Source organism: Pantherophis guttatus, chromosome 1 (assembly GCF_059756535.1).
Source record: "Pantherophis guttatus breed Tessera chromosome 1, ASM5975653v1, whole genome shotgun sequence".
In the NCBI taxonomy this organism is placed as follows: Eukaryota; Metazoa; Chordata; class Lepidosauria; order Squamata; family Colubridae; genus Pantherophis; species Pantherophis guttatus.
Window position 1 is genome coordinate 265,168,856 of NC_142063.1, and position 16,556 is coordinate 265,185,411.

General features: G+C 37.2%; 1 protein-coding gene across 3 annotated transcripts in view; it reads left to right on the forward strand.

The window, feature by feature from the left end:
- Positions 1-1,384: 1,384 nt before the first annotated feature.
- AKAP12 (A-kinase anchoring protein 12) overlaps positions 1,385-16,556 on the forward strand; it is a 60,458-nt gene continuing 45,286 nt past the window's right edge. The window contains exon 1 of one of the 3 annotated variants that reach the window (XM_087887474.1): positions 1,385-1,525. Coding sequence is in view for 1 of the 3 variants with exons in the window: in XM_034419019.3 (XP_034274910.2) it covers positions 4,605-4,745 (141 nt within the window). In the remaining 2 variants the exon portion in view is untranslated. Of the gene's footprint in view, positions 1,526-4,560; positions 4,746-11,074; positions 11,172-16,556 lie in introns of those variants that run through there. The other 2 variants (XM_034419019.3, XM_087887478.1) reach the window with 2 other exon arrangements.

Here is a 16,556-nt window from a genome sequence, read left to right on the forward strand (position 1 = left end):
TGTTGGACACTGTGATGCTGTAACAGCAAGACAATTGCCAAACACCTGAATCACAATCATGTGACTGCAGGGACACAACATCCATTTTAAAACTCTAAACTTTTCTTTAAAGTTCTTGTACATCTTTTTTTAAACTTCCTCTTAAGACATATACTTTAAAGTTCACTTTCAATAATATTTTACAAGCATTATATATGAAAAGGAAAAAAAGCCCCGTTTTCAAACCCACTTTATAGGCAGAAAACTACATTAGAGCTTTCAATTAATACATCAAACGGATGAAATTCCAACTAACTACAATTAGATCATTAAATTTAAGTCACTCCCTTCAGTTTATCCTCATAGAATAAAGTCAGATGGATTTCTGACTTTCAACCCTCTGCTCCCATTTTGTGCTCCTCAATCGGTCACTCAAGATGGCTGCTTCATTCTGACTACTGTTATTCCTCAACTTACAACCAGTCACTTAGGAACCAAAATCACAACCAACCCCAAAAAAGGTACTTAGGATCTAGATTCAAATTTCCAACAGCTGCCTCTCACGGTCACATAAGCGCATATAGGCAGTCGTTGACTTAAAAGTTTGGTGACTGTTTGAAGTTACAACAGCATTGAAAAAGTGACTTATGACCGTTTTTCACACTTACAACTATTGCAGCATCCCCATGGTCATGTAATCAAAATTCAGATGCTTGGCAACTGCCTCATATTTATGATAGTTGCAGTGTCCCAGGGTCATGAGATCATCTTTTGTAACCTTCTGACAAGCAAAGTCAATGGGGGAGTTAGATTCATTTAACAATCATGTTACTAACTTAACAACTGCAGCGATTCATTTAACAACTGTGACAGGAAAAGTTGTATAATTCACTTAACAATGGTCTCGCTTAGCATCAGGAATTTGGGGGCTAAATTAAAGTTGCCAGTTGAGAACTACCTGTATTGGGTTGGCAAGCAGCTGACATTTATGTCTGTTTGCAGCGTCCTATGTCATATCATCACAATTTGCGACATTTTTTCACCAGAAACCAGCATTTACTTTCCGTTTCTGGCAAAAAAAAAAAATGCCCATTACAGAAACTGGGTTTGCTTAACAACCATGGTGATTCAGTTATATTGTACTATTATCATTGTACTATCCAGCTGCATCTTCCAAAAGGAAATATCTGCATTAAAACAATAAGCAAAGAGTGTTCTCCCATAAATATGAGTTCCTAAAGAGTGGGAATCCAAAATACTTATTGGTTGCATGGGGTGTTTGGATATAGGAACTAACAGTATTTTGACTTTTAAAGATAGGCTTTGTTATGTTCAAAATCCCACTCTGTCAATGATGACATCAACTGACCTTCTAATGATGCACTAGTATTCCAATAGAGAATCATGGCATTGAAAAACAGTTAAGAGACTCAGAAAAAGGAACAGTCATATGGGGTCTAGCTATAGTGGAGGATGCAAGACTGAATTGAAAAGACTCAGAAAAAAATAGTTGAGAAACGGGACCTAGAGATGGCAGAAAATGTAGGTAAGATCTGTTGTCCTGTGCTGTCCTTGTATTAGGGGCTTGGTAAGTATTGTAATAATTAAGATGTTTTACGTTCACTCCTGAAGATTTGTATGTGGATTGAGCCTCTGCGGGAAAGTTTGATAGCAACTGCTTCCAAATATTATTCAGACTACACTTTGGGGGCATTTTTCAATCAGGAGTCAAATAAAATAATTAATAAAAATGAGTGAGGAGACCTGATATGATTATAGACCCGATATGGTTATATCCCACCTTTAATTTATCCAACTCAAGGCAGTATACATAATGCTCCTGCCTCCTATTTCCCCAAGAACATCTGTCTTGTGAGATGGATTGAACTAAAAGACAAAGTAGCGTAAAGTCCCCCAACCAACTTTCATGCCTAAGAGAGGACTAGAGTACGCTGCCTTAATCACTGGCCCAAACAGACTATTAATCAATGCAAATATATTTTAATTCCTGTTATTAGCAATACTGATAATTTTTCCTGATATGAAAATATTTATGTGGAATATTATCAGACACAACACTCTTATCATTGGGCAAAAATGATGCTACATTTTCCTTATTACTAATTCTAGTGGGGGAGTAAATAACACCAGTGCCACAATTACCATGGTTTGGGCCCAGCTTTGTGGATATGCTGGAAGAAAAGGAAACTTTGCAACTTACAAAACCCAACATACCTCTTTTATATTTGTTTTTGCCCCCGTTAGTAACACTAGTGGAGCATCAATTCTAAAAACATTTTTCCGTAGATGTTACCCAGTAATGGACCCATCTTGTCTGCCAAAGGAATGGTACTTATGGCCAGTTTATGGCAAAGATATGATTGTTCATTAATTCTCATAAAAAGACCCTTCTTTTAAAATAACTAAAATAACACTTTTAAACATGTTTATCAAACTTATTTTTTATATTTAAAGTAGTTTCTTAAGTTAAAACTTGCTTCATATGTAGATTTAAGGTTAAATTAATTCAGAATTGGGACACACAATCCCATGTTCCTTACTTGGTTTTATAAACTACTGTAACTTAACCTGAAATTGGAAATAACATAAAGAACCCATTCTGTATTAAGAGAAAAAGTATTTATCCTGATGTAAGTGATGGTTTGAGTCGAGACCTTTCTTTATGAGTTTCTTTTCTCTTTCTGTTACCTTTATAACAAATTACACTGTAGAATTTATAATGGTTTGTAAGTTTGTTAAGAGATCATTTCATCTTTAAAAATTAAGTTATTAAATTTTATTTTAGGGAAATCCCCATACATCCACAAATCCACTTTATTATAATTAGTAAATCAGGTCTTATTGGTGTCGCTACTTGTGTTCCACATACATTTAGAACTACAGCTTCATCTTCCAAATATGTACTCTAAACTGTACACATCAAATGAAGACAGGGACATATATATAGCTACTTCCCAAAACATGTATTCAATTTATTCATTATTTATTATAACGATGGAAATGTTTATAGTCCATCTATACTTTACTTTTTATTATAGGAAAACTGCATAAAATACACCTGCCCCCCATGGATCCACACCGCCTGCAAATATTACTGTGGGGCTTCAGTCATGCTACTGTGGCTGCCATCTTGACTTTTTTGACCCCTCCACTGATTATGGAAGAGTCTTTGTGTAAAATTTTTTTTACTTGAATATAGGTATCCCAATATGTAAAACATTAGCAAAACACAGCTGAATGTTTATATAACAATTTATTCTAAGGTCATAAGGATAATTGTTAATAATACTATAGATAACTAGCATTGTAAAGAAGGCTTAATTTTCAGGGTTTGACTAAAAATCTTTTCTTTTCTCTTTTCACTCCTTTTCAAGCATTCATAACCTTTCTTACATCCACAATGGAAAGCAATCTCAGGGCTTATTTAAGCACAGCTAAAACTTTAAACATAAGGGTAGATCAATGAAATCAACAGTATTTAAACCTCACAGAATACAATATGTCTATTTTATAGACTATTTTAGACTATGTCTGAATTCGACTACTGTCCTCTCAACAGAGTTTAGTAATAATGAGATAATGGCTGGTGTTTTATTTTTTTAAAAGAAATTCATAATGTGAGTTATTTCATGTTCCACAAAACCTTCCATCTAATTCTAAATCATACGCTGCTGACCTGTCATTTTTCTTTGCTGTTGCTTGATCCCACGATACCCCTGGGTAACAATTTTGTATTGTTCACTTACGCAAGGATCAAGTGGCTTGAGTGATGACAGATGTTGGCACTTTTTACATGATCTGACTTTCTCCTCCAATTACATTCTTTGAAAAATTACCAGATTAAAACTAGATTACACTCCCGATTTGCCATGCTTTAAGTGTGAGAAGCCTCACTTAGGAGACAGTTGCGCTAAATCCAATCCATGATTCCTAGATCCTGGATAGAAGAGTAGGCGTGTTAGAGCAGTCAGATGCATCTCTCAAGGCCGGGAAGGGAGGGAGAGGTTGTTCAGCTGAAAGCTGAAGGTCAGATGCTCCATAAAGCCTCCTCCCAACCCCTCCACTCCTTTTATGATGGAATTCAGAGATGAAAGTCCATTCATGGGAGTGATGGGATCGGAGTGACTTCTCATCCTCTTGAACCTGGGCACAAGGTTCGAAGGACAACCTCGAGGGTGGGAAAGAGGGAGACCCAGACAGCGCTACCTCGGCCAAAGGTGCTGGGAGATGAGCCATTCCCCTGGCCTGCCTCCTCGCCCGGCTCTTCCTTGATTCCCAGGTTTGATGCTGCAAGGCGTGTCCGCGGCTCTGCTCATGTGATGGAGCAGGAGGGAGAGGCGGGCGGGGGACCAGGGAGGAGGTAGTTTTGTTGGCTCTTTTTTTTTTTTTAAAGGAGTTTGCAGAAACCTCCTGGGTTGCTTCAGTCGCAGCCTGACCGCTTTCCCGAGCAGCTGAAGTTAAGGCGCCGAAGAGCGCAGCTGCCTGGACGGCTCTATTATTGCTAGCGCCTATTTCTCTTTCTGGGTTGAAAAGCGTCGCGCCTCCCCTCCTCAACCCGAGAGGTTGGAGAAACGGACGCCGGAGAGAGAGAGAGAGAGGGAGACATGGGAGCCGGGAGCTCTACGGAACCGCGGAGCCCGCAGGATGAGACCACCGCAGCGGGAGATTCCCAGCCCGGGAGTCCGGGAGGGCGGACGCCAACGGAAGCCGCGCCCGAGGCTGGAGAACCGGAGGACTCCTCCAAGGTACGAGAGTCTCTGTCCCACGGCGCGTGTCTGGAAGAGGCTGCCGGTTTGGCGAGGGCGTAAGCAGCTCTTTCTGGAGGACGTTCCGCTTCGCATCTTCGCGCGCAAACTTTCCGGGGGGGGGAGCCCCGAGCACCTGCCGGGGAGCGCGCGGGCACCTGCCTCCCCCATTGCCATCCCGCCCTCTCGTGGGGGGGCGGAGGGGGAGAAGTTTGGCGGGGTGGGGCGTGGCGGCGGCGTCGGGTGCTGCTGCTGTTGCGGCGGCTACTGGCCTCTCCTGAGACAGGGCACTGCGTAGCCGGCGCCTCCGCAGTAATAAACTCTTTCCTACCTTTTGTCTGTCAGAAGAAGCCCTTCCTCCCCCAGTCGCCGTTAAGGCTCAGGAGTAAGAGCCGGGGCTCTTTAGTCGGGCCCCTCGCGAGGTGCGGCCTTCCGGCGCCTCCTGCTCTCACCTCATGCCTTGTTCCCTGAGCGTGATGAAGGGCGTCCCGGTCCTGCACTGGGTTCTTTTCGCACCTTCCTTTCATGCTCTCCCCCCTCCTCCCTTGCACCCCCGGGACAAGTGGTGAGGGCATCTCTCCCCCCCTCCCCCGCTTCCGTCGCTTTCCTTTTGTGGGTATGCTACAGACGGGGTGGCGTGTGTGGAAAAGACCCCACCCTATGGCTGGACGGCGGCGGGGAGAGGGGGGTGGAGGAAGGTTGCTGCGTGCCAAGATTCTCCTGACTGCAGTCCTGCAGTCAGCCTTGTGGTGCCTTCGCCTCGGGCTTCTGCAGTCGCAGCCTCTTTGGAAGATGCTGGTGGGAGCGGTGCCAAAACCGAGAAGGGGGGGGGGCGAAAACAATGCAAACTTGTGCCTTTTGAGCCACCTCGTTGATTTATCCTCACGCGCTGTATTTGCTAAGTGTCTTTCCCCCCCCCTCTTTCTCGCCCCCCAGTATCGCCTTGCAAGCACGTGCGCGGAATAGCGCGCTTGGGCTGTCCAGGGCTGTGCTGCGTACCTTTTGTTTGCATTAGCAAATAAATGCCTGCAGTTTCTCTTACTATCTGAACGTTCCCAAAGATCCGAACTCTGCCAGAAGCAATATAATAACTGGAGAGGGACGAACGTTTTCCTCAGGGAGCTTTTGCGGTACAGTCACATTGGTTTGGACAGTTTTGAATTGGGGAAGCATTTATATATATATATATATAACAAACAACAAAACACCTTATTACATTTTTCTTAAGAAAAAGAGATTATTTTCTTGCATGATCCCAGAATATAGATTTTTTTTTGTTTTTTTTTAAAAAGTAATAGTATGTTTTTGTCCAACGTTTTAGGTTCTTTAAAAGAATTTTTAAAAAAACACACACTTGTGCTGAACTATAGATGAAATTCTCCAAACTTGCTCTTTCTCTAATCTAATGTGTGGGCGTTTCAAAAGCTTTAAGAACTGCTAGTGACTTTGTTTTTCTGACCTTGTGCCTTGGGTTTTAACTCCCAACCATTTTTTTCCATAGTTAGTGCTTCAATGCATACTGTTGACAGAAGTTTAAAAAGTGTTTCTCTCTGGGAATTTGTATTTTTTTTTTCCTTAATGAAATGGAACAAAGTATTTAATAAGTTGAAACTAAGTTTTCTAATGTCATCTTACAAAGCAAGCCAGCAGGGAAAGAAAAAGAACAGAAAGTTAATGCTTTCTCTGGCTGGTGGTGAAAGAGATGATTTAGTTGCAAAAAATGTGGCAACTGAAATGATTAAATGTATCAGAAGTATATGTCCCAAATGATAAAATAACATTGGCTTGAATCTTGGGAAAGGGGAAAAAAAAAACTGCTGAGGTCAATCCAGCCCCTTCACATACTGTGTGAAAAGTATAAAATTATTTACTGTGTTTCAATTTCCCTTGAATTTTAATTCCAGGAAGTATCTGAAGTTTGTATCAATGTGGATTCATGGTGTCAAGGAAAAAAAAAAAAAAGCTATGCAGTTAGCTCATCCTCTATGAGAAAAGGAATCGGTCATAATTTTAAGTTGAAAATTAAATTATTTTAGGCAACAATTCATCCATACAAACACACACACACACAGACACACACACGTGTATTCAAATGTAGTTAATTGGATAAAAATCTAAATCTTACACCTCAGGAATACCAGAAAAATGGCTAACTTTTAAGTTTGAAGGGTTAAGGAACCATTCCATCATGGACTCCCATTATCCTTGGAAAACATTCCCTCAGACAAAGCAAACATGTTCATGGCAAATCTGTTAGGTATCTATTCTTCCAAATGGCATGTATGTCAGAGGCTTTCTCTATATCAAACCTAAAAATTGGGCTTGAGTTTTCAAAGGGGAAATTCTTGCTTATCTGCCTAATTTTCTACCCTATCACCCACTTCACTTACTTCAAATCCTGAAAAGTAAAAGTGCATCATCTTCAGCCAATTTGATTTGGATGTACAACATACAGATAATCCTTGACTTACAACCACAACTGAGCCTAAGATTTTGTTGTTAAGTGAGACATTTGTTAAGTGTGACATTTGTTACGTGAGTTTTGCCCCATTTTACAACCATTCTTGCGATTGTTAAGTGAATCTGGTTTTCCCATTGACTTTGCTCGTTAGGTCACAAAAAGCAATCACATGACCCCAGGACAATGCAAGCATCATAGAGTCAGTTGCCAAGCATCCAAATTTTGATCATGTGACCATGGGGATGCTGCAATGGTCATAAGTGTGAAAAATGGTTGTTACTTGTTTCAGTGCCTTTGTAACTTTGAATGGTCACTAAATGAACTGTCGTAAATTGAGGACTACCTTTAATTACTTTTGATAGAAACAACCATCGAGAATTGAAAATTGGAAGTGGTCATACCTTTGCCTGAATGAGAAAACTGCAGCCAAGTATACCTGTCATTTCACTTATGTGGGAGAAAGTAAAGGCATAGTAAAGACATACTTTCAGGGACAGTGTTTACTTCATCCCCAGTCTGTATGATCCCCAGTGAGAAACAGGTCGCCTTGTGTGTCTCAATTTGTATCCTGCTTACTTGGTCCAATGAACTCGGTGAGAGTCATCTATATAGCCTACCCTGCCTAGAATATGATAGAAAGTTAAGAAAGAGGAATTGACACCTAATAATGATAGTAAATTATATAAACTTCCTGGCAAACAGAATGCCATATCATCAGCAACAAGTTTATCCATGAAACTTAATCCTAAAAAACTTATTAAAAGGTATGGTAGATATTTTTTGAACTTTCTTGAAATAAGATTTTATCAATAGTCCTGAAAGAAATACTTTTGACCATCATACCAAACATAATGTTTCTTAGTACATTCTGCTTGGATGTAGTATGGAAGTGTGTAATAAGAATTCATAAGAAACTGATATGTCTGATGTGCTAATTATTACAGAACATTCTGTTGTAGAATAATTTATTACTTTGGTTTTGCATGTAGAATCACTAAAAATATGTAAGTATATCATTTAGTAAACAATATTCCATCTTTGTCATTGGAATAATATTTGTTAATAGGCAATTTATATCAAGTGATCTTAAATATGCAAGATGTGGAATGGCCATGCCACTTTCCATAGATAATTTTAACTTCTAGAAAACTGTAAAAGGATACTGTTTAATGAAATTGGACAGTGGATTAGAGAATTATATGAAAAATGTGCAGTTTTTATGTCTTCTGTGTTTTAATTCAATTATGTTCAGTTCTGCAAGTGTTTAGATTTCTGTTTCTGTATTTCTATTGCAACAGAACTGGCTATATCCATTCTTTTCCAGACTTTTCAACAAAATTTCATATTGTGCTTTAAAAAGTTATTTGTGTCTTTATTTAATAATTAATAATTTTCCAGATATTTTCATACTTGTAAATTAGGAAAGTTTTGTGAAGTTACATTGTATTTGTTTATAGAACAAGACTTAATATACAATTACCTTTCAATTATATTTCTTCCTTTCTTTTAAAAAGAAATGGTAATACCACATTAAGGGTTGCTGATTCTATTGAAGTTCTTAAGTTAAATTCACTCATTTCACTCCTCGGAAACAACACCTTACAAAGCAGATAGATCAGAGTGTCAAACCCGATCGCATCATGGGCCATATCGTGATGTATCCCTGTGCAAGCCATATCCGGTCCATGGATCGCATCTGGTCCACGGATCCTGAGATAGATTATAGTTTATTGTACTAGTTATCTTAACTAGACAGGAATTTCAGGGAAGTTTGTTTGCCCATATCTCTTCTGAATTGCTGCTCCTGGAATGGCAAGGATGCTTTCAAAATCAGTCCATGATAATACAATCCTGCACAATTTAATTTTAACATTCCATCTGGAATCAGGATTTCCCGTAATTCATTGTGACTTAACCTGTTTAGTACAGCAAGACATTTAGCTTTTGAGGAATGGGGCACATACAGATTGCTACTTAATGTTCAGTGTTTGATTCAGAATCCATAAGTAATGCAATTTTACGTAAAACAAGTATTGAATTAAAAAGAATTTATTTCTGGATAAGTGTATGCAGAATTGCAGTCTCATACATTAATCCCCATATCTGACCATAATATAAAAGTATATTGCTTTCCACATTAGAATCATAATAGCAAATTAATAATTAATGCTGGTGTAACTACTCAGCCTTTCAATATCATATTTTTGCTCAATCAGTTGCAATGGAACAAAGTAATGTAGCACTTACCTTTAGTCTGCATATATCATCTTTAAACAGAAATAGTTCCTATTAAGGGCAGTGCATTTGACTTGAGCAGATTCCAAGGAATTTAGGATTTGAAAGAGTCTGCGACATACCTTAAAAATAAAGATAGGTCCAACCAGCACTGCTCTAAATCAGAATCAAAACAGATCAGGTCTGTTTCTAAACTTCTACTTTAGAAGATTATGTGTTATTAACTGTGATTGTGACAAAACAGAAGGGAATACTTTCATTAAATGAAATGGTGGAGAAAAGAGGGAAGAAGAGGATTAGATTCAGTGATCAATAGGTTTTCCTCAGAAAAGGTAGCTTTGCAATCCACTCAATCTAGAATGGAGAGATCTTTGAAAATAGATAATTAATTTTACCTTTCAGCCCATCTTTTCCCCCCATTTTTCATCATTGAAATAAGATATCTGTCAGGTTCCAATTAATGCACCCATCACAAATTGAACTCCCAAGGCATTACGTTTCCTCAAAGAACAAGTTTATTTAGACACATCATCTTGGCACGAACTGGTGGAAAGCCAGTACTAAAGGTTCCCGCGCTTTCCACCCCACTTTAAATAAAGAGTTTCTCATTTTCTCAAAACAATATGTCACACTGTCCAATCGGATGAGAGCCGATTGCTTGGCGACTTCTCTCCTCCTCTGGCCATCGGCCAACTATGTTGTTTTGGCTGAAGACTCCATCTACCTCTGCTCTCTCCCTTTAGCTCCAAACTGTGTCAACCCAAATTAATGTGAGAATAACCCATGATAGAAACAACCCCACAGCCTGGTCAGATTCAGGCTTGACAATATCTTCTAAAACAGAAGTGTCAAATTTGCAACAACATATTGTCATCACATGATGTATTGTAACCTTCCCCCCCTCCTTGCTAAACCAGGGATGGGCATGGCCAGCATATGACGCATCCAGCCTGCAGGCCACAAGTTTGGCAACCCTGTTCTAAAAGCTTCTAAATAAGGTTCTATTTAGCTCAGATCCCCCCCCTTTTTTAGTCACATACACTTTTGGTACCTATAACCATCTTTTATCACTTATCAACCAACCAATTCATCCTTTATGGCACACATAATCCCTCTTAGCCCTTCAAGGTAGTCCAGACAAGAAGTACAACAATGAATACTAGCTCTATCTTTAAAATTACATTAACAGAATCTTACAAGATGAAAGCATTTTTCCTCTCCACTTCTTTTATTGTCCAGGGAGGGTCCTTTCCAGTGGTGGGATTCAGCCAGTTCGCACCACTTCAGGAGAACCGGTTGTTAACTTTCTGAGCAGTTTGGCAAACTGGTTGTTGGAAGAAATCATTAGGGCAGAGAAATCATTAGGGTTGTTAAATTACTTGAATCCCACCACTGGTCCCTTCTGGAAAAGTGTCCCTTACTTTCTTTCCTTCTGAGGACTTGGATATCTTTTATCTTTTAGTTGGGTAGGTGCAGCTTTTCCCCCTGATGCTCAAGGTCATTCCCTTATACCATTGCATCTCCATAGTGATCCAATTTTTCTGTAAATGTTGGACTAGCTTAATAAAAGATAAAGTTTGAGGAATTTAAATTCCATGTAGATAATGAAGGAAGCTTTTTTACTTTTTTTAAGCTTACTTTTCATCCAAGGAATGAATCAGAATGATCTTCCCCTGTGGTGATCTAGTTGGAGCAAACTATTTGGAGAGCCAGAAATTCAGACCCTGGAAGTAGGTGCAGTTTTGATACATCCCTAGTTCCTCTGCAGTGTGCTTGATATGATTGGATTGGATTATATGTACAGTTTACATTCCAAAGGTTCGCCCTGGGTGTTAGGATAGTTAAACTTGTTTAAAGAATAAAGCCACTCATATTACCAATGAGAAATCTGCTTTGTTAATGTAGAAATTTATCAGTTGAATGAATTATTAAGAGAAATAACCCTGAAACAAAGAGAAGAAATGAGAATTTAGGTTAACAGACATCATACTATGCCATAAGCTTATGTCATGTAATTCAGAGTTCCCCAATATTTCTGGTTTTGTGGACCATTGGGGAGGGCAGAGGGGATGGTTCCGTGTGTGCATGCAGCTCCATTTGCGCAAGCGGCATGCACACGTGCTATGCTTGCTGGCTATTTCCACAGCCCAGTACAGCCCACTATTGGGCTACAGCCTACAGGTTGGGAACCCCTGATGTAAATGATAAACAGGAGTGCTTTGACTTGTGTTCTGCTCTTTGAAGTAACTACCAGAAGATCGAAGCTTGTATTTCCATTTTAAATTAAGCCTGATTGGTTTATTAGATTTATCTCCTAGTTATCCCAATATATATTTTTGGAAAATATTGACTATAGCTGAAATTATGCTAGAACGCTATTCCCATTGTGGCATCATAAAACTCCATCTAGATTTGTATGGATCTCAGAAATGCATTAATGTGCTACTACATGCTAGTTTAATATGCATGGCTTCTTTTACTTGCAGAATGAAGAAGACAAATTAAGAGTCAAGTTGCAAAAAAAAGGTGTTAAATGGTATAAAGGTCTTGCCACCAGGTTAATGGAGCAAATTGGTAAACTCTAGGCTGCATTTTTCACAAATACGATAAAGATGACATACAGTCTGCAATATATATGAAAAGTTCTTCATCACATAGACTAACAATCAGGTCAATGTAAACTACAGAGTAAGAGGCTACTTTCATCACTTTTGACTTTCCAAAGGTCCCTCAAAACTTATTGTGCTATCCCAGGACCAGAGAATTAGTGAATTATTAAGAGACTATATTATTACTAACATCTCTTTGCCAAATATTTCTTCTTTTTTAGTTTTTTCTAATTTTTAATAATAGTAACAATAATTATAATATTGATTGTTTTAGTATCTATCAGTGGTTTTTACTTTTGTTGTATGCTGTTCAGAATCACTTGTCAGATGGGTGACTATATACACTTCATTAATAATCTCTGCACTTCATTTATGGAAAAAAAGATATCTTAGTTAAAGGAACAAACTGGGAAAACTGAAGCAAAAAAAAAGTTCCATTTTTTAAAATGAAGACAAGAACTAAATGGTTTTCAGAATAAGCCATCCTGTCAGGGACCAATAGAAGGCAAAAGTCCTGGGCAACAAGAATATTAAGTTATGGCTGAATGCAGTTTCAAGCTCAGACTTCAGAAAAAAGAAAGTAATTTCAGTGAATATCAACAAATGGAGGGAAAGTACAAGAAAAGGAAAATGAGAATTGTTTTTGAGATCAAAGGAAAAGTTATGGCTAACTAGAATATTCTCAAGAATAACTGTATAGAACGCTTAATGTAGACAAATGAAATTTAAAAATATGGAAAATTTGTGTTGAAATCTCTTATGAATAGGATTACAGAATGTCAGAAACATTTGTAGGGAGAAAACATACTCAGCAACTCATTCCTAGAAAGGGAGGTATGAGAGACAATAAACCAGCTTGCTAGACTCAGTTGAAATATTCACCAGCTAGTTTAAAGCTGCAGAAAAAAAAGAAGTTGAAAAGCTTACTGTATTATGTTAATAAATATGGGACAAGGCAGTGTGATCTATGGATTGGGGGTGCCGGCGATGGGGAAGAAAGAAAATTGGATTCATGTATGGAAAGTGAAGTATTAAATAAATGTGGGCTTCAGAAAGGGCAGAGGAATATGATAAAGAATATAAAACAGATTTTAAAAGCATATAATAGAGTAAGATCATCTAAGGAGGATGACTTTTTCTTCCTTAATTACAAAAAGGTCTTTGTTTAGATCATGTCCAGAATGCAAAACATACTAATGCTATTACAACAGATAAGAAGTTACTATAATTTAATTTAAAGAAGCAGAGTATTCAGGGTTGGAAAGAGAAAAAGATGCATATTATCCTCAAATCATTTTTAATTTGTACACCCAAATGTATTCAGAATGAATGGGTTGGAAGTTATAAGAACTAGAATTAAAACTGGATATCAGAACATTGTGATATACAATATATAGAAGACATATTTTTGTTAGGTGAAAGTGTAGAAGAGTTAGAGAAGCTCATAAGGAAAGTGAAAAAAATTGCTTAAATTTTAATACAAAGATGATAAAGATAGAGTCAACAGCATATTTAGTGAACTCTTGCTTAACAATCAAGAAATGAAGTTGGTAGATTTGTTTTTAAGCTCAAGAATAGGTGCAGGTGAACAGTGTACTATAGGATTAATCCTAGCTAGAGAATAAAACAGTGATGGATTTAGACTGGATTATAAGAATATTTCTATGACAAATATCAAAATAATTAAAGTAGTAGATTTTCCATTGGTGTATGTTTTAATAGGTATAAAAACTGGACATAGAACAAATGAAAGAATACCTTCAAAGTAAGGATTGAGAGACAGTGAATAAGAGTACCACAGACCAGGGTGGATAAAAACCAATGATTTTTTTAAAAAAATCAAAAAAATCAGATTTTTTAAAATTTAAATTAGATTTTTTTGATTTAAATCGGATTTTTTTTAATTTTTATCAAATTTATTTTAATAAAAAACTTTTGGGGTAAAAATCTGTCGTAAGATAGTTTTCTATTTAAGATACATAAATAATTTAGTTTATTCAGCATGAAATGGAGCTTAGTTATGTAGCATGAGGCTGTATATTCTGCAACACTAGGACTATCGGTGAATCAACAATGGGTCAAAGGAGTAGCAGAGATGACAGTTGCTCTTTAAAAATTATGATTTAAATCGAGTTGATTTAAATCAAGCCTTTTTACTAGTGATTTAAATCATGATTTAAATCGTGATTTAAATCAACTCGATTTAAATCAAATCCACCCTGCCACAGACTGTAACAAGAACCAGTCTGTCTGTCCTAGATGAAGAATTATGCTTTGTGAGGTTGAAGAGGATTGAAGAAGGGAAGGAGAACAGATGATGGATGAGATCAGCGATCTCTAAAAATGTCTGTGGAAGAAATGTGGACATTTGGGATCAAGACTATTTATCCATGGAACAGTAAGGAGCCCAGTCGAACTCCAAAACATCTTACTATCTTGTTATGTCCCACTGAAGAGCATTCAAGAGGTAATATTGCAGACATTTTTGGCCTTTCTATCTCTTCCAAGAAATAGCCTGCCTAGGACTCAGCAGACTCCTTTTCATAGATGCATAGGAATGTAGTCTTTAATAATACAAACAATGCACCTTTTATTGAAAGCCAGCAATATCAGTGGATTTTAATTTAAACATGAATGTTTTAGTATCTTTTAATGCATTTCAGAAGGTAATGTCTGTATAAATTGATATAAATACAGAACTGGACCAATCCAAGACTCTGATATCCTACTCTAAATTTGCAAAGAATTATCTGTTGTCAGCTATTTTTGGACATTTGTGGAACTGCAACTGATAAATAGTCTTTCAGGGATGAAGAAGAATGTTGGGAATGTTTAAGTGCTTTCGAAAATAGACCATGGTTTAAGAAAGCTCCACAAAATGAATAAAAGTTTTATGAGAAAATAAATGTCCTTGTGAAATGGGCAAAATCCTTGTATTTTCCTAGTCAAGCCCTGGTAATTGAAATGTCATCAATTTGATAATTTTGCTCTTAAGTAAAAAAAAATAGCTACTTCAGAGAGAATCCAAAAAACTGTTAGTGTACTTCATGGAAACTTTTCCTTTCTTTCTCTGGCAATAGAAATTATCCCTTGCAGCTGTTTCTTACTCAGAGACAAATAATAATTTGGGAGAGATCCATGGGAAATATGAGAAAGGACCAATCCTTTCCCTTACACAATGTTTGCAATTTCATCCCAGGTGATGTCTTTATTCACTCAGGGATAAAATTGAAAGTTTTATGTACATTAATCTGCTTAACATTCTATCCTTGTGACCTATTCCAATTCATTTTTATTAAGGGCAAAGTCCTCCTGAATTCAATAGGTTTTGTTTCCTTGTCCATGGACATAGTTGTTCAGCTTTAGCTTGGTGATCAGAATATATTTGATCAGAGAAAATGGGGTTTACTCCCTAAGGTATGGCTGAAAAGGTATATTAGAACAAAGAAAGAAGCTTGCCTAAAATTATCTGAACAAAAACCAGTCAATTGTATAAATTTGTCTCTAAATTTTAACTATTAACATTTCAGAGGTTTTTGCAAAATCTGGCAGTGTGATTGTTAGATTTATTTAAAAATGTATTTTTTTAAAAAAATACATTAACTTTTTATTATTTGTGCCAATGCATAGTAATATTGTTTCAGCAGGCCGGCCTGGCCTAACTTTCCCTTTATATTGCTTTTTGATTTTATTTTAAACTGGGATGTCTTGAATTATCTAGGACCAGAATGTTTAGTATATTTTAATTGGTTTTTTATTATTAACGTTTGTATTACATGTATTTTTATCGTTCGCTGTTCACCGCCCTGAGTCCCTTAGGAATAGGGCGGTATATAAATTTAATAAATAAATAAATAAATAAATAAATAAATATATAGAACCTGAACAGTTTGTCAGCTCCTGCTACATTATTTCATTACTCAGTGGGCCTCTGCAGGGCTACATATTCCCTGCATAAACCAGCAAAATGTATAGGAAGAGTACAAAAAATGTAAGTTTGAACATTTAATTGTCACCTAAGAATCTGGTGACTGAAAATGACAGGGAAAGATGACAAATGATAGAAATGTAGGGCAATTAAGTTGTAATAACTTTGATGGCTGTTCAAGAAACAGGTGATAATGAGTAGATGGGTTTGTGCTGGCCTTTTCAAAATAGCTATCAACTCCTTTAAATCAGATGTAAATCCATCAGTTACTATGTGTTGGTCACTGTGGCCAGCTGAGAAGCAAAAGTTGATTATTTTTTGCTTTAACAATATGCTAAAAACTTGTGTTTCCCCGAATTTGCAATACTAACTTATTTATGTCTGTAAGTAGAGAGGAAAGATGCTTTTAACATATTTTTGAAACAATTTCTCATTCACCTTGTGTAAAGACTCCAGAATTTCAAATTGAGTAGTATTTTCCATATTCTTTGAGTCATTCTCTTCCTCTCTTTAGTCCTCCCTCTTATGCTTTTGGAATTCAATGTAAAACAAAGTTAATTTCCATAATCCAGTATCAC